The sequence below is a fragment of the Podarcis cretensis genome (genome assembly GCF_951804945.1).
Source record: "Podarcis cretensis genome assembly, chromosome: 2".
Lineage (NCBI taxonomy): Eukaryota > Metazoa > Chordata > Lepidosauria > Squamata > Lacertidae > Podarcis > Podarcis cretensis.
The window spans coordinates 55,293,245-55,317,885 of record NC_137171.1 but is presented as its reverse complement, the minus strand read 5'-3'; the positions used below and the strand labels follow the sequence as shown (position 1 = coordinate 55,317,885).

General features: G+C 41.6%; 2 protein-coding genes across 5 annotated transcripts in view; one reads left to right on the top strand and one right to left on the bottom strand.

Annotated features, from left to right (window-relative positions):
* Positions 1–1,310: 1,310 nt before the first annotated feature.
* On the bottom strand, positions 1,311–10,578 carry YIPF5 (Yip1 domain family member 5). Of its 4 annotated transcripts, none has more exons than XM_079968008.1 (6): positions 10,422–10,578; positions 8,725–8,841; positions 6,721–6,893; positions 5,845–5,990; positions 4,606–4,787; positions 1,311–3,009 (listed from the first exon to the last, which is right to left on the bottom strand). In XM_079968008.1, exons 2-6 carry the CDS (start codon positions 8,829–8,831, stop codon positions 2,847–2,849), a joined length of 771 nt encoding a protein of 256 aa, XP_079824134.1. In that variant the 5' UTR covers positions 8,832–8,841; positions 10,422–10,578; the 3' UTR covers positions 1,311–2,846. The 4 variants fall into 4 exon arrangements, with proteins under 4 accessions (XP_079824134.1, XP_079824135.1, XP_079824136.1 ...); XM_079968009.1 differs by lacking the exon at positions 10,422–10,578 and adding an exon at positions 10,213–10,235; XM_079968010.1 differs by lacking the exons at positions 8,725–8,841; positions 10,422–10,578 and adding an exon at positions 7,668–7,769.
* A 13,876-nt stretch (positions 10,579–24,454) lies between these two features.
* Positions 24,455–24,641, top strand: part of KCTD16 (potassium channel tetramerization domain containing 16) — a 150,306-nt gene continuing 150,119 nt past the window's right edge. Inside the window, exon 1 of the mRNA XM_079967992.1 lies at positions 24,455–24,600. The gene's annotated coding sequence lies outside the window, so the exon portion shown is untranslated. The remainder of the gene's footprint in view (positions 24,601–24,641) is intronic.

Genomic DNA, 24,641 nt, shown 5'->3' with positions numbered 1-24,641 from the left:
CATATCTACTTTGACATTCAGATCATGAGTTCTCACTAGTCAGTGCATGTACCCAAGCCCTGGACATCCGAATCCTGCCAGGCTATGCTCACACCTCCCCCCTCACTTACCTATGTTGTTACTCCAGCAAGAGGGCAGCCCCCATGTCCTCCTTCTTCTCTCGAATGCCTTTGTGTTAGACACAAGACACCTTGTCCACTTCCCCCCATTTTATACTAGTTTCGCCTGCTGTCACAGCAGCATGCTGGGCATTTTGAAAAGGAAAGTACACATACCTGCACATATCTTGTAGGAGGGGTAGTCAATGTTGTGTTCTCCAGATTTTTCTGGGCTACAAACGGCATCCTTGACCATGCCTACTGGACATGATGGGAGCTAAAGGTACAGCAGTATATGGGAAGCATATTGGCTACCCACCCCTGACTTAAAAAAAACACAACAGGTGGGAATGTGTGGCAAACAGATGAAAGGCCTTGAATCCTTCTTTGGATAAGAATTAACTCCAAGTTGCAGAAGTACTGTAAGGTTTAGACAGCTTGATTTATACCATCCTAAGTTATGTCTCAGGTTGTGCTCAGGTAATGTTCCAATCCATCATTAGCTGCTTGCCTATTGCAGTTAAAAGTTTTTATAGGTTACCCAAAACGTAATTAGGAACAATTTGGTGACTGAACTCTTCACACAATGCATACTTACAGAGCTCCCAAGGGCATGCTATACTAATGCCAGGAATACAAGCACACTATAAAAGTGCAGAAGCTCAGATTACTCATAGTAGGCAATCTCCACAATCAATGCCAAAGTATTAATAGCTAGCCTACTTATTGTGCAGATTTCTAGTTGCAGAGCCTTCCTTGGTTAATTTTACCTTCCAATGATTTCTTAAAACATTTTTCAATGTATGCTACACTGGATATCGCTCAGTAGAATGGTAGGAAATATTACATGAAAATTAGATATCTTTTAAGTTAGAAAATAAAGAAACACACAGAGAGAAACCATTCATTGCAGACCTGTGTTCAATTCAAGAAAGATTGAGGCATTAGAGACTCAAATTTTAAGCTATAAGTGGAAGAAGCTGGAAATGTATCTTTACCATGCATCTCACTGAACTTGCTACCCACAGGTAGATTATTTTTCAATGTGGGGAGAATGGGTATGAATCTGAGGATTGCTCCCCATCATGGTCAAATTCTGAAAAAAAATTGTCCCGTCCATTCTCTGCTAAAATAGAACTAATGAAAGATCAATATTTATATTTCAGAGGAAAAACTGCCAAAGCATAGAATTTAATTTGCAAATACCCAAGATTTGAATGTGCAAAGTTATCTGAATTTCTTGCACAACATTTATTTAAAGTGTTTAGCCAACAACTCTGGGCTACATGAAAACAGATCACATGGAGAATTGTGCAGAGGCATGGAAAGGAGCAAAACCTAGTGTATGACCAGGTATTTGCTGACAAGGAGGCTGATTTGTTAAGTTACACTGGTTCACCAATATTATCCAATGGGATACTCAAAATCTGTACCACTATGACAAAATTAAGACTTGCGAGATACTGTTAGCTACTTCCATTTCTCAACAAAGGATGACAAAATTATTACTTTCTCAGAGACATGCAAGTTTTTCATGTGAAGTGTAAATTAAAGTATTTGTTTGTCATTTTGGATAGGATTCCAACACTTGCTTTACAATTAATTATAAAATGCCATTGGTGCAATCCAACATTTGGCAAGAGCAGCTTCACCTTCCTCTCCAGCAGCTCCCAGAGACCCCAAAATCTGCTCAAGGGTTCCCCAAACCTCTGAAGCAGATTTTGACAGCACACATGGGGGTGCAAGGGGATAGGAGAGGAAGGCGAAGCCCTGTGCTATGCTCCATTCATGCAGGGATGTCTTTGGATAAACCACATTGGATACAAGCATGCCGTGATTGAAATGTAGCATTTGCTCAATAGGAACAAATTCTCCTTTGAATAAATGAGGCTTTTTTTGTTATTCAAGGCTGGACAACATTACTGGGAAGATATATTGTTAAAGGTCAAATTGAAACACTTTCAAAGAGCATTATGGGGACAATTTAATTGTTGTAGGACAACATTCATCCAAACCGCTTTCTGAAACAGGTTGTTTTTGGGGAACCATTTGAAAGTCTATTCTTGATTTCTTAGTATGAAAATGAACATCTTCTCAGATTTATACAATTATGATAGAGCTATTTACAAAATACATACAAACTGAAACATTTATAAATGCGGCAGCTTTGAGCGTGGAAAGCCTTTTGGACCATTTATTGTAAACAAAAACATAATCTAAGTTGGTGCTGTAAACTCTTCAAAAGTTATATGTGGGACTCATTCTGCTTTGCTTCAAGATTAGGTTTTATTGAGATAGTTTTCTAGTTTGCTAAACTGGTAGAAAAAAAGGGAATGTGTATCTTTTGTTTAGGATTGTAGTTGCATGCTGCCATGGGAAAGCAACTGTAAAGTTCATGGTTTCATTTCCTCTTATCTATAAAAACTTCTGAACTACAAATGTTTTCAAAATAATAATATTTTGCCAGAGGCTGTTGGACTGGGAAAGAAATGTTACATTTTAAACAGTATAATCATGAACCTGTATTAAAGGTATAGACATTACAGGACAGTTCAAAACTGTATTCAAGAGTCCTATAAAAAGGAACACAAAAGGCTCGTTTGTTTTTGTTGCTCCAGACGACAATTCAAGCATTAACCTTGCATGATAGTGACTAAGAGCTGGTTTCTGGTCCCAGTTTTAAATGTCTCAAAAGTGAAGGCTTTTTCAGTTTGGCCCATTTAAGTCCAACAATAAGGATAAGTCAGCTCAAAACACAGAAATGAGGGCAAAGACTCCATATAATAAAGCACAGGGATATGCTACTAAAAGTTGTTGTCCTTCCATTGCCAAGGCTGAAATGAAGATTTTGGAAGCTGAAAAGCTACACCATCCAATAATTCCAGCAGCAAGAATAACTCCCATCATACCCCTGAAAAACAAAATGATTTAAACACAATGTTGGGTAACAGCTTCACATCACTGTGCACACGTCAAAACAGTCCTGTGCATTCTTCAAAGGTATTCCAGTTGCTATGGCTTTTAAGCATATTTTGGGGAAGGATAAAAAAATGTATCCAGCTGCACTCTCAAGCATGCTACCACCAGTATTTGGGGCTTCAAAATATAACTATATCACTCAATTAAGCCCACCCACTAGTAAAGAAAGAATGGAAGGAAGGAAGGAAGGAAGGAAGGAAGGAAGGAAGGAAGGAAGAAAGGAAGTCTTTCTATGTTCCTCCCAAAAGAAAGGCTTGCTGAAGCCGTACAGAGATAACTGTGTATAAAAGAAAGACCAGGTAATACAGGGACAAGGGCATTCTCAGTGGTGATCCCACAATTGTGGAATGAAATTCTACAGGACATCAGATAAACCACAGCCCTTGCAGATTTTAAATGGGCATTAAAGATGCAGATCTTAACTACTGCCTTTGGGAACTAATTTAATCCAAGTTGAAGAACTCCTTGATTTTGCTGTGTTGATCCTCTTGTCTTTTAGTAATATTTTGAAATATTGTTTTCAACTATTAGGGGTGCTTTGTGGTTTTTTTTTTTACTATACATTTAATATATGGCTTATATTTTTTTTCAGTTGAAAAGCAATATACAAATTTACCCAACAGAGCAATCTAAACTTCCCATCTGCCATGCTGCACAGGTTTTGGATGAGGTGGAGGTGTCCCTCTGCTCAAGCCCTACCAGCCTCAGCTTTTTGGGGAGCTCTGACATCAATGGGGGAGCTCCACCATCAGTAGGGAAGCTTGCTGGTAGCAGCCAGAGGGACCCCCTGAAAGAGGGTGAGACTGGGCCAGCTCAGCGGATCCCGTGCAAATCCTGCCGCCACTATGTGACAGAAACAGCCAAATCCAGGCTTCCTCAACCTCAGCCCTCCAGATGTTTTGAAACTACAACTCCCATCATCCCTAACCACTGGTCCTGCTAGCTAGGGATCATAGGAGTTGTAGGCCAAAAACAGCTGGAGGGCAGAGGTTGAGGAAGCTTGGCCTAATCCATGTCTCTTCACTGTGCCACCCTGAGAGCTGATAGAGTGAAGGGACATTTTCCCCCCTTCCCTTTCTGTAGGGCACTGTGGGCTGCGGTGCGCTAACAAGTCCCGCCACAACAAGACATGGGCTAGGATTGCCACCTAAATAAAAGCACTATGACCAGAAGAGAAAGGAACCAAAGTAAATCACTTGATTGGAAAGTAGAGCTGTCAGTCATAGAACTACACCCCTACCTCTTTGCCTGGTGTATTGTATTCATGGGGAGCATCTTTTCCCCCTTTTACAAAAATATAGCAAATGGCAAACAAAATCTTAGAAGCGCCCTCAAAGCTCCAAGGTGAGCTCATATTGCCTGGAACCTGATCTGATCCTAATATCTACAAGGTGTGGCTCTTTGTGTCCAAGGTGAATGCACAGCCCTAAGTTAATACAAGCTGCTTTTGTAGATTTCCCCACCACTAGAATTTATAGATGTAACATCAGTATATCAGTGTAACATAATATTTGACGGCAATACTTACTGTAGAGAAAATACAACTGCAAAGCTGGAAAGTATGATCATAGGAAGGAGACAGTATCCTAGCACACTGGCAACACAGCCAAACGAAACGCCCGTCATGCTCATTAAATTCAGGAGACAGAACATTCCTAAGCATCCGATTGCACTAATCCCATACACATAGCCAAACTGAATTTTGCCAGCCTAGAAAGGAGAGAATACAAATCAAAAGTTCAAACCACATTGTCTTATTAGGAATTTTGTGTATTAGATTGGATTAGATTTTCCCATTGGAGAATGGGAAAAAAGAGTAAAATCAAAGAGGGAGAAAAAGAAAATATTACTTTTTATTAATAGTGAAAATTAAGGATTACAGGCAGAATCATTTTCGTTACTGTTTTGGTATTTTTACTTACTAGGTTTACAATAGTTTTTAAAACTCTAGGTTGTTCATTTATTTATTAAAAAGATGAATGGGGAAGATGTTGCAAGAAAAAACTGTCTGTGCATGTTTTTTCGGGTGGGGTGGGGCCAAGGCACCAGATGAGTAACAATGCAACAGATAAATACTCCCAACAGTGAGTGGACCACAAGAAGCCAGGTCAGTCGCCCATACATCTTTCCAAACCAAAAAGCACCTAGCCATACATCACCAGAGCACTGTAATGGGGCAGGGGAGATATAGGTTCTGTAAATTAATAAAAAGGCTTTTCCAGGTGCAGAAGTTTATATGAGACCCAGCTCATGATGTTTCTCCCCCAGGAGCCAGTCCTTGTCTGTAGCAGCCCCACAAACTACTGAATCCTTTTCTTAGAGAAGTTTCTTATCCTTGCTCACTTTCTGAAGACGGGTGAGAAACTTTTCAGCTGGTCTTTGAGAATTAAATACTTACATGAAATCTTTGATCAAAAGCAATAGAAACAATTTAATAAATAAAAGTCCACCCAAATCAGTTTTTCATCTGAAGAACTGTGTAACTAGATCTAGCTCCTCTGAAACTTGTCCAACAATGTCCTAACAAAATATTTCACATTCATGCATATTCACCGCATTGCCTCTGTAAACTTATTATATTTTGAAAGTATGCACACAAAAAATTACTCTTGTATTTTTCTTCTGCATTTCAAACAGCCTCATTATGTATTTATACGTTTAAGAAACCATACCTACTAGGAATGCCTTAACTTGCAACTTTTGCTTTTGCCCAACGTATTTTAGATTGATGCCCCCCACCCCCATATGCATACCACTGACATCTTACCAGCAATAATGTGGCACCAAAGGCTAGGCAGAAGACCATGGGCCCTGCCATATCAGTTTCATTCATTATGCTGCCATCTGCTGCTTTTAATGGGTGCAATACTGTAAGAGTTTTCTGCCAGATGTGGTCAAAATTGATTCCTAGTTCTGCATTATCAAACAAAGAACAGTATTTTAACATTTGTCATCAGTGGAAATATGTTGTTTTTATTGCTGTATAGACTTGCAAGGCGTGGAGTGACCCAAGAGAAAACAAACAAACTCTTAGATATGGTTGCAGCTGCAAAATTCTGCTATGCAAAACACTGGGGGAAAGTTTGAAAGTACCTGCTGTGAGAGAATGGAAATCAAAAATCGTATCTGAATGTGCAGAAATTGGCAAGCTTACAAGTTACGTAAGGGTGAAAGAAGGGAGGCAAAAAAATCAACAGATTTGTAATATGTTTGTGGACTGGCACAATGAGTCACAAGCATCACTAGATAGGAGCTATTAGACATGCTGTAACAAGAAATATTAATTATGGAAAAATATTTGCAAGGTATGAATGTGTTATAAAAAATAGCATAGCACCACTATGAAATATATTTAAAATAAAATATGGGGGTGTGTGTTAGGGCCATAATCAACTTTATCTCAGCCCTGTAATTAATTTCCACTTAAAACACACAAGAGCAGTTTGTAAGAGGCAAGTTAATGGAATAAAACCAGAGACCAGAGAAACTGCTAACAAAACTCAATAGCAGCTGTCTTACTATGAAAAGATAAATTTAAAAATATATGCATTTATTCTCTTGAAAATCAGCTGTCAGTGCTCCTTTATAGCATGCCCCAAATATATTAGCAGATAAATAGATTTGCAATAAATAAAAACCATACCTTCTAGTAAAGGTGGCTCATCTTCAAAATTGCTTCCATAGAAGGATTGTTGGGAGGATGGAGTGTATGTTTGCGTTGGCTGAAAAATCTGGCCAGTGTAAGGCTGTTGTGGCTGCATCATCTCTGGAGGGACGTATCCGCCTTGCTGAGAATAGTCATAGCCAGCATACTGTCTGCAGAAAGCAATTTTTAAAAATAGTATTAGATGAATGCTTACAACACAGGAATTTTAGAAACTCTTTCAAAGCCCTTATATACCTACTCCACAAGAGACACTTCCATATAAACGTTCCCTATACAATATCAAAGACACGGGTGGCGCTATGGTCTAAACCACTAAGCCTAGGGCTTGACGATCGGAAGGTCGGCGGTTCGAATCCCCGCAACGGGGTGAGCTCCCGTTGCTTGGTCCCTGCTCCTGCCAACCTAGCAGTTCTAAAGCACGTCAAAGTGCAAGTAGATAAATAGGTACCGCTCCAGTGGGAAGGTAAACGGCGTTTCCATGCGCTGCTCTGGTTCGCCAGAAGTGGCTTAGTCATGCTGGCCACATGACCCGGAAGCTGTCTGCGGACAAACGCCAGCACCCTCGGCCTATAGAGCGAGATGAGTGCGCAACCCCAGAGTCGTCCGCGACTGGACCTAATGGTCAGGGGTACCTTTACCTTTAACTTTATACAATATCAATGAATACAACACTGCAGACATGAATTCTTGGAACATAATTTCTGGAAGATGGCTGTATGAATATATTCTGACAACATGTAAAAGAGAAGCAGAAAGAACTCTACCACTGTTTATCTGGAATTCAATGGTTTGGAATGCCTCACAACTATCAGTCCTATTAAAACCTTGTTTTCTTTTTTTAAGCCATCATTTGTACAGTGCTTGCCTTTCTCCTCGCCCCCATCCCCTTCAATGATCACTTCCAGACAAATCCAACTGCATACTCAGATTATATTACTAAGATTGTTGTCAAGGCTTGGTTACAAGTTCCTTAATGTAGTCCAACATATTTCTGGACCTTAAATGAGGACCTAATCTAAGTCACCTTACTCTCCTATTCTAAAGAGTTGAATGAATCAAGTGGATAGTAGCATTTGTTTTAACACCTGTGACATGCACAATGACCTGGTACCCATTATGACACAAACCACTACAACTGGCCTTCTGGGTTGTTTGTATTTGTACTTTTCCCTAATTTCTAAGCAAGCTTCTTCACAGACAAGAATGCAGAACCTATCCAGAATTGGGTTTTAAGGACACATTCTAAGTGATGCATTGTATTTATTCATTTTAAGGCTCACTGCTCTTTAAACCTTGTAAGACAGGCTTGCATTGAATAAAATGACTGGCTGCCAGGCTGCCACAGGCAACAAGAAATTCCATGCAGGTGAGTGCAGGTTGATGGAAGAGGGCAAGATTGCCAAGTCCCCTTTTCCCTTGGTTTCTGTGCTAGCCACAATAAAACAAAAGTCTCTTCCTCTACTTGGCTGTAGACTCCCTCCCCCCCTTTCCTTTTTTAAAACCAATCCATTAAAAAAACCAATGGCTTATGTAGTAGCTTGCATTTCAGTGATAGCTGAAAAGAAGACTTCTTGTCCATGGCAGCCAGCTAGAAAATGTAAGCAGAATAATGTGCAGGCTGGTAATACTGATGGGCTTATTTACAAAGTTAGTTTTTGGTAAGTAAAGTACAAGACCTGCTATTAATGAACTGGTGATACATAAACAGGGCTCTCTATATATGAGCTACTTATAGCAGTATAAAATGTATTGGACTAAATGTGAATTTTTATGAACTGGAGCAAAGTGTAATTAAAGAGCGTTGTAGTTTTATTAGTAACAGTGAATGTTTACAAGCATCCAACTTTTAAACACTTGCATATAAAAACTGGCCTATGTTTATGGCACCAATGTCCTATGTTTATCTTAAGGAATTAAATAATTTCTACATTTTTCATTTTCTATTATGATTACTAAAAGAATAAAAGAAACTCAAATTACTTGTTGTATGTTCCTCCTGCATAGTCTCCTCCATAGGACTGTGCTTGATCATCAATGCTGTAACTTGTTTGATAGAAATCTGTATTGAAGTTGTCGAACCCAGACATTGCAATCTGTCTGCAAAATAAATTACATTTCAATGTATTCAAAAGTTAACACAATTCAACTAATTATATCTTCACTCCTAAGAGGCAGCTGGTAATTTTGAAGCTCCTTCAAGCAGAATACAAAGCCCTACCACTACAAAAGCACGTTCTTGGTGTTCGAAACCCCCATTGTTCTAGGTGCATTTTGCGACAGAGAATTTCATTAGCGCAAACAGTTTCTGAGTTCTGGGCCTAAGATTTCAGATTAAAACTGCAGAGTGGAAGGAAATGGGGACCTTTTTCTGTCTCCCCACTTCTATCTACTCTCTGAAGACTGGAGAAGAGACCCTCTTAAAAATATTAGGGGGTGGGCATAGGAAGGACTAGACCATGTGAAAAATGAACATAATATTTTAGCTGCAGTGCATTCATTTTTAGCTCTGTATTCTTGTTATAAAAAGCATGCCTAGACATTCCGTTCTTGCACCCATAATTAAACCTAAGTTTAATGTGTCATTTAGCTCCAAGCTTTCATATCTCCGTTTCTAGCACTACATGTTCTTATAATCAATCACAGATATAAAAAGGCTCTTAGAAAAGAAATCAATTAAGTGCAAAAAGATAATACTGTACTGTATTGCCAAATCAAATAGTAAGTAGCATATACAGGACCTCTTGAAAAATGGTATGCCTGTAACTTCAAGTGAAATACTATAAGTATGTTAACTTAGTATAGGCAGTGTCTCAGGTTCTGTATCCAAGTAGGACTACTGACACATCTGGCTCTGCACTGTCAACTCCAGCCATTCTCAATGTGGTGCTCTCCTCCAGCTGTTTCACAACGCCCATTAGCCATGCTGAACACCAGGCTGGGGAATGCTAGTTTAGCCCTGCTCCTGAAGGACCTTTAAACTAGATCTGAATATGGAATTCTGTAGATGCAGTGCATATGCTCTATCACTCAGCTACTGCTTTTCTCTAAAACAAAACCTCTTGAAACCAGTTTGTTGTTAATTATACCCCATTGCCTTTGTAGCACTCTAGATCCCGCCCCCTGGCAGGTTCTACACTGCCATCACTGCACTGAGAAATATGCCAGGGCATATGTAGCCATCACCCACCATGTTTTATGCATAATAAATTATTTCAATTTATCCAAGAAAGACCACCGAAGGGGAAAACCCTCACCACCATCACCACTACACACAAACTGCATGACATTACTGCAAAGGACGTTCTGAGCAAGGTTATCTGCCTCCGCTAAAACCAGTTATTTTAAACGGGATGATTTCAGCATTTCTTCCGACCTCTGGCATGAACGAAACTGGGATGCGGGTGCTTGGAAGCCACTAGCTTTTAGGAACAGACCCAGTTGGGGGGAGGGGAGATCAGCACTGCAGACCTTCGTGCTACACAACAGAGAACGGGGGAGGCGATGACGGCCGCTTGTGGGCCACGTCTCTCGACGAGCCGCCTGCTGCAAGTGTATTTAAAGCTGAGTGGAGCTCAGCATCCCTGCCCCCCCCCCCAGCCCCTTCCCTCCCTTCCCCACGACGCCTGTGGTTGCCAAGAGAGGGCGGGTGGCGGGTGTGACGAGCCCCCTGAGCTCACCTTCAGGCCCGGGCACCAGACCCCCTTCGCTACGCGCACGTCCGGCGGCCGCAACCCCGCGAAGACCCCTCACCCCTCCGCTCGCTCAGACGCTACGTGTCAGACGCCCAAGGAGAAGCACTTCCGGATCGACAGGGGCATGCGTAGTGCAGAGCCGACGTCTTCACGCCCAAGCTCCTCCAGCGGAAGCCGGTCTTTCCCCGCGTCTCTATGACGAGGCGAGGACGGCCGAACGTACGCCAGCGCGCGTCGCAATCCGAACGGCGTGAACGTGGGCGTCTCGCCGGGGGTGCCCGCCTTCTGGTGCCCCGTGAGCATGCGCAGAGCGGAATAAGCCTGCGGGTGTCGCGGGCTGGGCGGTGAATACACAAACACAAACGCATATGTATAATAAAGGGAAACCACCCCCTCTTGTTGTTGTGCCTCTTCGAAAATAGAGGGCTTTGCCTTAATGCTGTTTCTCACGATGATCCTTTCTAGTTTTTGAGCTTTGAAGATAACGTCCTTAAATATATATATATTTTTTCTGAAGGGAAATTAATGCGCTGCTGGCTCAGGTGCTGACCTGCGATAAGGCGCCCATTGCTCGTTTCCGCGCTGGCCCGCTTTCCCTCTTCAGTGCACGAGGCATTTCCGATAAGGAGGATTTATTTAGGAAACCCCTCGTGCGGCTGGGATGCTGGCTTAGTTCTCTGGCGTCACATGGCCTTATAAAACTCGGAGCAGACCGCGATGATCTGCTTTGCCAGCAGTCTTTGGACGCCGGGTGTAACACGTAGCGCTCTCTTTGTGTGTCGCTTTTCTTTTGTCTACCGAATGCTCTTGGTCTCATTTTACTGGGAAAAATAGGGAGATGGGATTAGAGAGACGTTTGAAGCCTCAAAGGCCATTTTAGCCCAACCTCTTGCCAAGGTGGGGAATCCACATTCCAAGCCACAGTATTTCCCTGCTGTGCTTCACTTGCCACTTCTCTTCCAAGTTGAGGAGGACTCCACCAACCAGCCAGAAATCCACCCAACTGTAGAAAGGCTTGCTGGAATAAAGAGATGCTTTATCCACAGCTTTCTCTTGATCTATTGAGCTCCTGTCGCGCTCTTACTCAGATTAGTCTGTCTTGTTTTAAAGGAAAACCAAGCTGGCTCTTTGTAATCATAGCATTATCTTCTAAATTACTCACAAACTGAAAGTTATTGACCTGCTCTAGAGCTTTCTAAGTATCAAGATGACCAGTCAGTAAGTTGCATAGATCCTTTACTTTGTGGACCCTAATTCTTTCTGAAGATGGAGACGACATTTGCCCGCTGCCAGTCTCCCAGTACTTCACCTGTTCTCCACTTTCCCCTTGTGGATTCATCACTGCAGATACGTATCTAGTAAAACTGCTTAACCCATTGAACATGAATGCCAAGTAAGACACTGAGAATAGGTAGAGGCCTGAAGAAGGAGAAGGAGAAGGAGAAGAAGAAGTATTTACAGGAACATCTTCCTGGTTCAAAGCAGTGGATTTCCTGCAAGAAAAATGGTTGGGTGTAAGAGGGCTTCCTTCAGTATTGATGGGGTAGATGCTGATGGTGTGATGTGATGTGGCATGGGCTGCCTCAGCTTCTGCTCTTCCTCTCTGACTGCTCTCCTTCATTTCTGTCTTCTTCAAACTCAGATGCTACTGCTGGAGAAGGGGTCTGCCTTGCCACTGCCTCAGAGTTGCTGCTGAGGACCTGCAATGAGAAGGTGGCTCTTGCCTGATGCAGTGGTGGTAAGCTGCTCAGCTCCAGATGTAATGGCTGCTGTGGGGTGAGAATGGCTGTTGGCAAGTGATTAGCCTTGGCACAGTTGTGCAGCCAACCCATGCCAAGCTTTCCTGATCCCTGGCCCACACCTCCTGTGAACCACCACCAGTCACAGAGCACTGGCCTCCATACCTGCTCCCATAGCTGAAGTATCAGCTCATGGGTGGTAGGTGGAACACCACTGAGGGCACCATGATGCTCCTGGTCCTTGTGCTCCAGATGGAAGGACAATTTCTCAGTCTTCTGCTGGCAGTGGAGCATTTTGTTGAGTGCATGGGCTTTGGAGATACCACAAGGCTCCTAGTGCTGGTCTTCTTGTCTCCTATAATCTATTGAAGCTTCATGCTATACACGTGGCCTTTAGGAATTTATCTGCTAGAGAGATATATTTAGTAATTTAGAAATGGAATTCTGTAGGTGGCTTGAGACATATAGATCAATGAACTGCTTGTCAGTTCCTAAGAAGAATTTCATATTAAAGTTAATAGAGAATTTTTTTTCTTAAAGCCTGCTGGATTTAAATGCCTTTCTACATTTTTCTACCTTAAAAAACCCCCAAAGAGTTAATTTAACTACAACGAGAACCCTGGAGCAAAATTAATTTTATGTTACTTTGACTGAAGGAAATGAAGCCAACAAATTGGTTGCACCTACATATATATATATATATATATATATATATTCATAATTGAATACAAAAAGCTTTTCATTACAGTGGAAGCATTGTTAGAGAACTGTCATTTTATAATGATTCCTTTTTGTGTGTGGAATCAATTTTCAGAATTGCATTATTGTTGGATTGTTATTCTGTTAGGGTTGAAATCAAAGATGAAAATACTGTTCAACTGACTACAAATCAGAATACCTGTGGGTGGGGAGGGTGAGGGGACCAAAGGAAGGAAGGAGACTGTTCGGTAGAATATAAAGATTTCATACATAAAAAAAAAAATGATGCAAAATGAAACAGACCAAAATCAACTACATAAATAGCATCAACATAAATAATTGTGTTATAGGATTAGGAACATTGGCTGTTGCCTTCTGCTAAGTCTAGACCACTGATATTCAGCTGGTGAGTTAGGACCCATTAGTGGGTCACAGCCTGATCCAAGGAGGGCCACAACAGGAGCACTAACACCACACAAATATATGGTAAAGAAATGGGCCCCCAAATGGGTTAAAAGTGGGTGCTGGGTCTGAAAAAGTTGAAGATACTTGGCCAAGACTATTGATTGTCAACACTGACTGGGATTGGTTCTCCAAGGTTTAAGGCAGGACATGGGGCCCTTCCATACCTTCCTTTAATGTGGATCAGAAATTTCTTGTCCCACCCTTAAAATGTCCTATGTTTGTTTGACATACCCCAGGAATCATTGCTATCACATTTTCCTTTCCCTTAATCCAGATTTTCTTCACTTGACAATAATCTGGAAAGGAGGGGAAAATTCAGAGCAAATTGCAACTAAGAACAAGTGGGGGTTTGCATCTCCTGTGTGGAGTGGTTCAACTCCACCTACTTCCACTTTCTTCCTCATTTCTATTTCTGTTTCTGCCTAAGCCCCTGATTATTTCAGGATGTTGGTTCCATTTTTTATGTTTACTGGCATACACACACACACACACACACACACACTGTATATATATTGCAAGCAATCCAAACACACACGCACAAGAGTGTTTGGAGGTAGAGTAAGTAGTGCATGCTCAATTTGTTGCAGAGAAGAGGAGTGTGTACAAAGGAGGTGAAAAAGCAGCGTTAAGCTCCTTCATGTTTTCCTCCGCACATCAACACAATGATAAAAACAGCAGTTGCCAACCTTTATGGGCCAGTGGGGACAATATTTGGAATCCTGAGAAAGTGTTGAGGGTGCCAATCACAAAATGGTTGCCATGAAAGATTGTCAGAATACAAAATGGGTTTCACATCTAAAAGAGCAGGAAAAAAAATGCAAGCGTGGCTCCCATCATTTCCCTTAAATGGAAATAAAGCATTCACGTCATCACCCTTAAAGAGAGAAGCTATTTCCACATCTCTCCTGTTTTGAACAGAAGAGTGGGTGAGTGTCCAATGCTGGCATCCAATGAAATGTCCCTTGGTATGGTCTAAGTGGGACTTTTACAGAAGTCAGAGTCCCTTGCACTGCTTCTCCCTTCTGCAAAGGAAACAGCCCCTTTCCACTGCCGTCACCACTGCCATTTGTGGAGAACTTAGGAGAGCCATGCTGTTGGTATCTGAGAAGCCCTCTGTCCTTGTCTGATATTTAATCATACTTTGATATAAGGGGTTTGTTAGATCTTGTACAACTTTCTAGGGTTATAAAAACATTTGTGGCCATCCTTTCTTTCCTTTTTCCCCTGTATGAAGGATGTTTCTGGGCATCCTTTGATCAATATGTCTCGCTTGGTTTTACCACATGCTTGAATCTTCCTTTGTGTGTCAGAAGGATGAGTTCTAGATTCAGGGTTGCCATGATTTATACACCAGAGCAACCTCAGCTTTTTTACACTTCAGTCTATCAGAACTGTATCAAAGCACTTTATCTTGATCCACATAATTTGTCTACAGACAAAATACTGCTTTTGAATATACCGTATTTATTTTAAAACACTGTTATTTTATTGTGAGTTGCAGTACTATAGTTTGACACACTCTGTATCTGAGAACATTTATGAAAATAACATTTGCAAAGATTTGAGGGAAATTCAATTTCAAGAAATAGATATCTTATTTTTTGAAGTCATCTTCTTAACATTCTGCATGCTCTAAAAGCAGTCTAGAGACAGATTTGTATGACCACAAAGTGACCCCCCCCCACTCTCTTGTAAGGGACACCACCCATATGGTTGCTATGTGTTAAACTGAGTGGTTTAAAAAGCAATCTCTCTCTCCAGGGAACTCTGGGAATTGTAACTTTGCAAAGGGAAAAGGGATCTCACAACGCTCAGCTCCCTTAACAAGCTATTCTTCAGGGGAGGCCATGAATGTTCAGAGTGGTATGATGATGTTTTAAATGTATAGTACAGATGTGCTCCTCCAAGGTTTGAAACATATTAAGAAATAATAAAGCTTTGCTGTTGGTATTTTTAGACCATTTTTCTTTTCTTTTTTTTTAAAAAAAACTTTCTAAAATGAAAAGCATATTAAAAGGGGGCACAAAGTATCTAAAAAGGTAAAGGACCTCTGACAGTTAAGTCCAGTTGCGAACGACTCTGGGGTTGCACTGCTCATCTCGCTTTACTGGTTGAGGGAGCCAACATTTGTCCACAGACAGTTTTTCTGGGTCATGTGGCCAGCATGACTAAGCTGCTTCTGGCGAAACCAGAGCATCACATGGAAACGGTGTTTACCTTCCCACCAGAGCAGTACCTGTTTATCTACTTGCACTTTGACGTGCTTTCGAACTGCTAGGTTGGTAGGAGCTGGGACTGAGCAACGTGAGCTCACTCTTTCGTGGGGATTCGAACCGCCGACCTGATTGGCAAGCCCCAGGCTCGGTGGTTTAGACCAGAGCGCCACCTGCGTCCCATATAGTATCTACCTAGGGTTTAAAAGTTGCGACCCTCCAAGCTGAATAAGCTCTATCAGCTTTTGGCCTGTGAGGTGCTTATGAACCCACTGAAACTGAGAGGAAAACCAACAGCTTTATTTATCTCCTGGCCAATAGTCCAAAAACTGTGCAGGTATGATCTGCTGGATACTTAGACTCATCATGTCTGAGTATGCTTTGTGAACATAACCACTGAAGTCTATCAAGTGCCATTTTATTTTGTGGTTCATCATCAAAGAAAGTCATTGTATATCAACGGTTTAAGATTACCAGTCTCTTCCAATGAATCTGTTTTGTCAAATCATTGTTAGAGCTCTTGATCAGGTTATCTCGCCCTAAGTCTTTGAATTCTTAGATTCCCTTGTCTGTTGGTATTTAACCCCTAGGTGCAGTTACAACACAAAGATGTGACCCAAACAGACCTCTGGATTTATGTAAGCTACAAAGGACTGTGAGTCATTTGGTGCTTGGAGTCATCTATGGATAAGCATCTTTCTCAAACTGAAAGTGATCATGCAAAGAAAAAGCATTGCACTGCTCCTAACATGGAGACATATATATCTTTTTCCTACTTATGCGTTCCCATGTGTTGGAAAAGATTATTACTTTCATCTATTCAAGCTTCAACATATGATTAGGAATGGTACATGAGAACACATTCAGATGTGCCCCCAAGGAAAAAAAGGCTATGTTTCATGTTTCTCCTACTGAATTTTTTAGGAAGAGACGACATGAAATATTGAAGAAAGTATAGCTGCCTTATACATTGGCAATGGATCAAAAGTTGGTTTTACCTTACCAGCTCCTTTCTTTCTCATTTTCATTTCTACAAAGTCACTTTACCCCAGCCCTGTTCAGGTGATGCAACTTTCACCCTTAGTGAGCATATTATTTGTAATTATTATGGCTTGCAAAGCTCAAGCTCATCCGTGTTTCTGCCTTGCTTACAGAGCATGCCAAATCCACTATGTTTATTTATACTGAACTCTGTAACTCTTTTTCATTGGGATACACACTTTTATTTCACCCGATGTATAAGTACAAGTAAGAAAGTCTTCAGTTTAAGCTTTTATGTCAAAAATATCAAAGGTCATTGTATGGATTTACAATGACCGCTCCCCACTTAAAACGGGGGGCGCCCTTTGCGTGGACGCGTGCAGCCCTGGATCTGGAGTGGCCCCATCAGCATAGGCTTTGCCTTCCCTCAGGTGGGATACCTGGAGGTCCCCGCCTACCCCAGTGAGTTGTCCAATCCCACCTGGGGGAAGCGTTGCCAGGGAAACCAGGCCAGGTAGGGGGAAGGATTACCTGCCCACACAATAGAGGGTGGATCTTACCTGGTAATCCTCCTGTCCACGCAATGAGATGTCTTTCAGCTTCCATAGCTGTTCTCAGCTTATCTGGGGTGTTTTGTTGTATTATTTATTAATTACAGATGACTATGGAAGCAAAGTTGTTGTTGGATGGGTGTGTATGTTATAAATCAGATTCTTTCTCTCACAAGCTTTCTCCAGAACAGTCTCGTTGGCTTCAGTGAGATCACACCAGACTGTGGTTTAAATCCTTCTTATATATTGCTAAAATGACACGAAATTCTGAAAGTAACAAGAGCAGGACTCATTCCCAAAGTGTGGATAAAACAGGCATGTGACACACTTGAGACCAACTGGAGGCCAATTAACATGACCACTCTTGCCTGATTTTCAGGCAGCAAATTACACAGCCTTCAAGAGCAGCCTCAGGCTCCACCTCACAGCTCCATGCAGCTTGGGGATGCTTTTACCAAAGTATTTTTTTACAACATAAAACAACCAAACAATCTAAAACTGGAAGATCAAAACCCATAGCATAAAACAACACCAACCTAAAAACCATCCAAATTAAAGGCCAGCTGGAACAAGTGAGTTTTTAAGGCTCTTGAAGGCCATTAATGGTATTGCCCGGCACTCTGGGATGTTGCAAGGTAAATTGAAATAATAACTTTAAAAGGACTTTCTGCTCTGGTGAGTTTCAATATTTATGGGAGTGTCCATACTTCTGTCAGCTTCTGTTGTTGATGTTCAATTAATTTTCTTAACATTATTATCAGTTTTCAGAATAATTCATAGTTTTCTTGTCTTCTTGAACCATCCGCAAAGTAAAGGCTAGTAACATTAAAAGAAAGTTGGAATCTATTGGGTAGCCAAGAATAAGGCTTATTTTATTTTATCCCTACTCCAAGCTTGAGAGTTCAGTATTCCCATCACGGATGGAAAAAAAACCAAACTGCTTTGGATTCAGAGCATATCCAGCAATTCTAATTGCCATCTGTATATATTTTATTCAGATGCTGTGAGGCCCTTGTGCTTTTTCAGTGTATTAAAATGTTTGGAATTAAGGCAAGATGCTGTCTTAAACATAGATGATAGAAGATCCTTTGTTCACTGGATGAGTGAATCTATTAATCTTTGTTTCAGTTTCTCATTTTCTAATCTTGATTTAATTGGAATTCTTTTTTTATGTATGGACAAAAATTCTTAACGCATTTCCATATTCAATTTTTCCTCAATTAATTTCCCCTTAAAAATACATTCCTGTATAGTTTTTTCACTAACATACATTTCTTTGCACATTTTTCTCTAAGAGATGTTTTGTATGCATTTTTGTTGTTGTTGGAGAGGTGTGTTCCAAAATTGGGGGCTGTGGAATGCCCTCCCATCAGATGTCAAAGAAATAAACAACTACCTGACGTTTAGAAGACATCTGAAGGCAGCCCTGTTTAAGGAAGTTTTTAATTACAGATGTTTTAATGTATTTTTAATCTCTTGTTGGAAGCCACCCAGAGTGGCTGGGGAAACCCAGCCACATGGGCGGGGTATAAATAATAAATTGTTGTTGTTGTTGTTATTGCTGGACTGCCCAATATGAATTTTACTCTGGCTTTACTGTGCTGAAAATGCCATGCATGTTTACAGATAGAATCCACAGGAAGCTGTGTAATAATCAGATCATTGATTCATTTAGCTCAGTATTGTCTACACTGACTGGCAGTGTTTCTCCAGGATTTCAGAGAACTATCTCTCCCAGCCCTATTTGGAAAAGCTGGTGATTGAACCTGGACCTTCAGCATGCAAAACAACAAAGACATGTGGCCCTTCCTCTTTAACTACTTTAAACTTGTCCAAGGGTTTGTCTGCACATGATGGATTTCTTGACAACTTTTCTATGAACATCTGATCCTCATTTCGTAACAAGCTGTTTTTAAACTCAGCTTCAAACGCAATTTTCTATGAGGCATTCGCAACTTACCACACAGTGCTCTTGATCTTTGGTGAACTGTCATGCCTCTCCAGTTTCCTCCATCTTGTATTACTAACAGCATTTTCAATGTGGAGGAGCAGGAAAGTATTAGTACTTCAGAGTTTCAATACGGTTAAGTCAATGTGAAAGGCTTTTCTCTTTGATGAGGGTACAGGGTTCTTGGCCAAAACACCTGGACACTGTGGCACTGTGGGTTAAACGACAGAGCCTAGGGCTTGCTGATCAGAAGGTCGGTGGTTCGAATCCCTGCAACAGGGTGAGCTCACGTTGCTCAGGCCCAGCTCCTGCCAACCTAGCAGTTCGAAAGCACGTCAAAGTGCTCCTGTTGCTTGGTCCCTGCTCCTGCCAACCTAGCAGTTTGAAAGCACATCAAAGTGCAAGTAGATAAATAGGTACCACTCCGGCGGGAAGGTAAATGACATTTACGTGCACTGCTCTGGTTCCCCAGAAGCAGCTTAGTCATGCTGGCCACATGACCCGGAAGCTGTACGCTGGCTCCCTTGGCCAATAAAGCGAGATGAGCACCACAACCCCAGAGTCTAACTGAGGCTGGGCGTGAACCTCCAAAGAATAACACTGAGAGGTAGGCATGTTGGCGGCGGCTCTATGAATGAAAGGCTGCATCGGAGTTTACCTCAGTGCTGCGCAGAGGCTGACAAATCAGTCCCTGCGCTGCTGAAAAGCCGCATTGGAGATGCTTGCTGCCCCACCCCGCATTGAGGTAAATGCTGACGCGGCCTTTCATCCTCAGACACTTGGCGGGTGTTTTCAAATGGCAGTGCAGGCCGGATTCGCGACCCTTTTGGGCCGCATCCGGCCCCCAGGCCATAGTTTGTTGACCCCTTGTCTAGGCTTCTTCTTCTTTTGCCAACAAAAGATTCATCCTTCCGAAACCAGCGTATCATCTTGACATACAATACAGGCCATGACTTCCCTTTTCGGAGAGTATGGATCCTAAGAATGGCAGTTGATGTGAAAGAAATGAAATGTGCAATTTTCTGTGCAAAAACCACGTATACACATTTTCATTTACATTGTGGCTGAGCACAAACTATCCATTTAAAACACCCCCCCCTCAAAGAATTATGGGTGCTGTAGTTTGTTAGCTGTTGCCGGCGATTGTAACTCTGTGTAGGGTAAACTCCAGAGCCCAGAATTCTTGGATGGAAATGATATGCTTCAGATGTGCTTCAAAGGTATGTGAAGAAGCTTTATCTTCTTTCTTTTCCCTGTGTTGTAATTGCTTGCGTGCTCTTGCTCTCTTGCTCTCCCCACCCCACTGAACAGCTGGGGAAGACATTATTTTCTTTGGCATCTGGGGCAAAGTTGTATAATATCACACTATAAATTGCTGGAATGTATTATATTTTATGGCACTCAAGCTTCTTACATTGATGACTGCCAGGTTTGGGATAAAGCCTACCATTAAGTGGTGAAAGGTTTTTATTAGGATTTCAGCTGCATTTAAGTAGACATTTACCACTTGTAAGTCTTACCACTATGTCAGTAGATAACCTCTTATTTCAGTGGATAATTTACACTTCATTTTGTCACACTCCCTTAACAGTTTGTCAGATCTTGGGAACATATAGCATTAAAGGCAGTGGGATGGGGGGGAGCACCCTGTACTATGAAGCAGCTTGCATCTTATGGCCTAGTTCAAATATGTTGAATAACCATGGATTTCTGATATGTGAATGAGCAGCAGTGACTCTGTGAAATCAGAAACTTTTGCTTCCAGGTTTTTAACAAACCACAGTTCCCTGTGATGTCTAAACTTGGAGTACTGTGGTTTGCTTAAACTCTAATTAGTGAGAACAAACCAGGATCAAATTGGGTTATTAGCTTTAGATTGTTCAATTAGAACTACAACAAGCCACAATTCCTTGAGTTTGGTCATCACAGGAAATTGTGATTTCTTAAACAAAGATACTTCCTGTCTGCACCTCTGGCATGTAAAAGAGGAGGAAAGGAAAGGAAGCATGCACAAACCCAATACTTGTTGTAGCAGGAAACCATGGTTTCCACCATTTTATATCTGAATCAGGCCTATATGTGCCATGGTAGCATAAGACATTTAGAGCAGATGCCTGGCTAGATTTTCAAGAGTTTCCTGGTGAACAACCTTAATTGAAATTTGACTTATTCAGCTTTTACTTGGATAGCAATGTGGATGTAAAATGGGCACTAATCAACTGTGCTAAAATCAAAGTGATGCATTCACCCCCCTAATTGAAAGTATTACTTGTAGACTCTGAGTATCCATTAAATTCCTTGATTCAGTGGTTTCCTAGATTTCATGTTCAAATAGAAATGACTATAGAGTATGCTTTCCTGTTGTGAAAGCTAACCTCTTCAGTGAGACAGTAAGGCTCTGCTGTTGCTTCAGCACCAGTCAGTCTTAGGCTGAGCTCTATCTAAGAGCAGCAGATCTGTCACAGCTGCAAGCTCTACTTTCATGGAAAGATGCTTCTTCAGCTAAAAGGGCCAAAGCAGTCTTTTACTCCACTGGGGTAGCGGGGAGATTCTGGTTTCACTAGGCTTTCTGCAATGGGGTTCTCTGATTCAGAGAACAGCAATGCAGCATCCTTGGGCTGGAGGGGCCCCTGGCACTAGGGTAGTGTTTTGGGGGCTGGGGCTGCTCCCTCTAACTCCTAGTACTCGTCCTCGTCCCAAACCTCAGGGTCATGATGCATGTTCTGAGAACATTTCCCCAGAGTAATCTTTGCGTTTCTTTGTTTCTCTGCCTTACTTGCAATTAATTATTCTCAGAAGTGAGCTGGGGTTTTGTTTTAAAATGATTTTTATTGAACTTTATGAAATATGAAATCCAATAATAAGTTACACTATAAAAAAATATTATTTGACAAAATGCATCAATATTAGTTGAGCTAAAAAGAACAAATCCAGTCTGCCAATTTATAATATTAACCGGAGGCGGGGGGGACAGAAAGGAGGGAGAAACAGAAGGGAGACTGAAAAGGGGTAGAGACCCACTCCACACTAAATTTAAATGGGCCTTGAACTTGTTTTCTCTGTGGCTTTTGGAGATAAGCTATGGCCTGTAGAAATGGTACCAACTAGAGTAAGTTTGGGTTGTGTTGGCTTTCAATATTTTGGAAAGGAAATCAATGTTTCAAATGTTCAAATCATTTAATTGGCACCCTAAGCCAGTGTTGGCCAAATTTGGGTCGCCAGCTGTTTTGGGATTACAATTCCCATCATCCCTGACCACTGTCCTGTTAGCTAGGGATGATGGGAGTTGTAGTCCAAAAACAGCTGGAGACCTAAGTTTGGCCATCACTGCCTTAAGCAGTGGAGAACACCGACTTGTGGTCCCATAAATGAGACAAGCCCACCTGGCATTGGGCCTTCTCAACTGTGGCACCTCAGCTCCAGAACTCCCTTCCCCTGAGATACGACTGACACCATCCTTCATCTTCGGGCGCCAGTTAAAAAAAATTCCATTCCCTTAGACATTTTGTGAGGAACAGATATGAGTTGTAGATTGGCTTCTGCTATTGTTTTTTTGGTTTGAACTTAATTGTTTACCCTTTAAATTGTTTTTAATTTGTTGTTATTCTTAATGGACATTATTCCTCTCTTGTAACCGCTGGTATTAAGAAATGATGATGGGCTAGATAGAAAGGTCTGTCTGTTTATCTAACGTGTTTTCTTCGTTGTTGGTTATATTCTCTGCTCGCTAGTGCAAAGGCGAGTTTTAATGATATGCAACAGAGGAATCCAACATTAATCCAATCTGATTTTCACCATCCCCTCCTTGTGCTGCTGTTGCTCCAAGTGGGCCAAATATTAGTTGGTAAAATGGCACGACACAGGGAAGGATTAACCCCCTCTGACTCAGTGTCACAGGTCACACCGCAATCTCCTTCCACCCTAGCAGCTGCTTTGGTCTTTTAAAAAGCCTGTTGAAGTTAATAAGGAACGCACCCCTGCTTCCTCCCCCTAAAAATACAATGCTATACTACTTGTGATGTTTCATTTAAATTTAATAAAGGGGCTAGCCTCTGTAAACTGCAAGCACAACTCTGCATAAATAATTTCAAGTAATCATGCCTTTGCATAAATTATGTTTCAGTCTTACGAACACACACCACATTCAAATGTCTAGCGCTGATAATTACGTAGCCAAACTATGCAAAAAAGCTGAGCCATTCTTATGCATGCAAACACCATGCATATAAACTCTCTAGCCACTTTTTTTTGGGAGGACTCTGTTGTTCTGCGTCACTTACTGGACATTTTAAAAGACGATAAAAGGTAAAGGACCCTTGACAGTTAAGTCCAGTTGCAAATGACTCTGGGGTTGCAGCACTCATCTCACTTTACTGGCCAAGGGAGCCGACGTTTTTCCAGGTCATGTGGCCAGCATGACTAAGCCACTTCTGGCGAAACCGTTTACCTTCCCACTGGAGCGGTACCTATTTATCTACTTGCACTTTGACGTGCTTTTGAACTGCTAAGTTGGCAGGAGCAGGGACCGAGCAACGGGAGCTCACCCCATCGTGAGGATTCGAACCGCTGACCTTCTGATCAGCAAGCCCAAGGCTCAGTGGTTTAGACCACTGCACCACCCACATCCCTAATCACGTGTAAAAGATTAGATTGATTTTCTACAGCCCTGTGCACAAATACTTTGAAGTAAGTCCAGTTGGTCTCAATTGGGCTTCTCAGAAGTAGGTCATTGTTAGAACTGTAGCACTGGTTACAATGGGTGGTATCCAACAAATGCATCTTGTCAGTGGAAAGGTTTCCTCCACACACGCCCTCCAAATTTAGGGTTTCCCCCAACCCTCTGGAGCCTGTCCTGTTGGAACACCCTCCCATCAGATGTCAGTGTTGAACAATTAAGGCAGCCCTGCTTCGAGAAGCTTTTAATGTTTGATATTTTGTACCTTTATATTTTGTTGGAAGCCAGCCATAGTGGCTGAGCAGATGGGTGGGGTATAATAAAATTATTATTATTATTACTACTACTGCTGCTGCTACTACTATTAGTACTATAACTACTATTTTTTTTATAAGACCCTGTATGTAAGTGGCCTCCCTAACCCTTTCCACTGGCTCATATAAGACCATCACAAACAGTTGGGCCTGGTGAGCACTCAGTGCTCCCAACCCCTATAGTTATAATCCGTGGGTTGCCATCTGATTTTATTCTGCTGAAAATTTGATTTTAACCTGTATTTTAATCGATTGTTTGATTTATGTTTTTAATGTATCATATACTTTGATGTTAGCTGCCCTGATCCTGGCTGGGGAGGGTGGGGTATAAATAAAATTATTATTATTATTATTATTATTATTATTATTATTATTATTAGACTTGGGGTCATTTTTCTCTCACACAGCACTCTTACTTTAGATCAGAATCAGCCTTTCCACAAGCTAAAGAGGCTTTCTGACAGCAGAAGCACAGCTCTGGATACAAGCCAAGGTGTAACGACTTATGAACTGGGATGGATTTAACCTGGAGTTTCTAGGGAATCAGATTTAGGTCAAAGTGAAGCAAGCTCAGTCATGGTAAGCTTTCTCAATCTATGTCGCTGATATATTCTTTTGCA

What these genes read in the sequence shown, in the direction of transcription:
- YIPF5 (XM_079968008.1), bottom strand. Translation starts at nt 8,831, where the DNA reads ATGTCTGGGTTCGACAACTTCAATACAGATTTCTATCAAACAAGTTAC. An exon ending in GCAGGAGGAACATACAACAA is followed by an intron (nt 6,894 to 8,724) that starts GTAATTTGAGTT and finishes TGCTTTCTGCAG; the next exon opens with ACAGTATGCTGGCTATGACT. An exon ending in GCAGTTGTATTTTCTCTACA is followed by an intron (nt 3,010 to 4,605) that starts GTAAGTATTGCC and finishes TTTGTTTTTCAG; the next exon opens with GGGTATGATGGGAGTTATTC.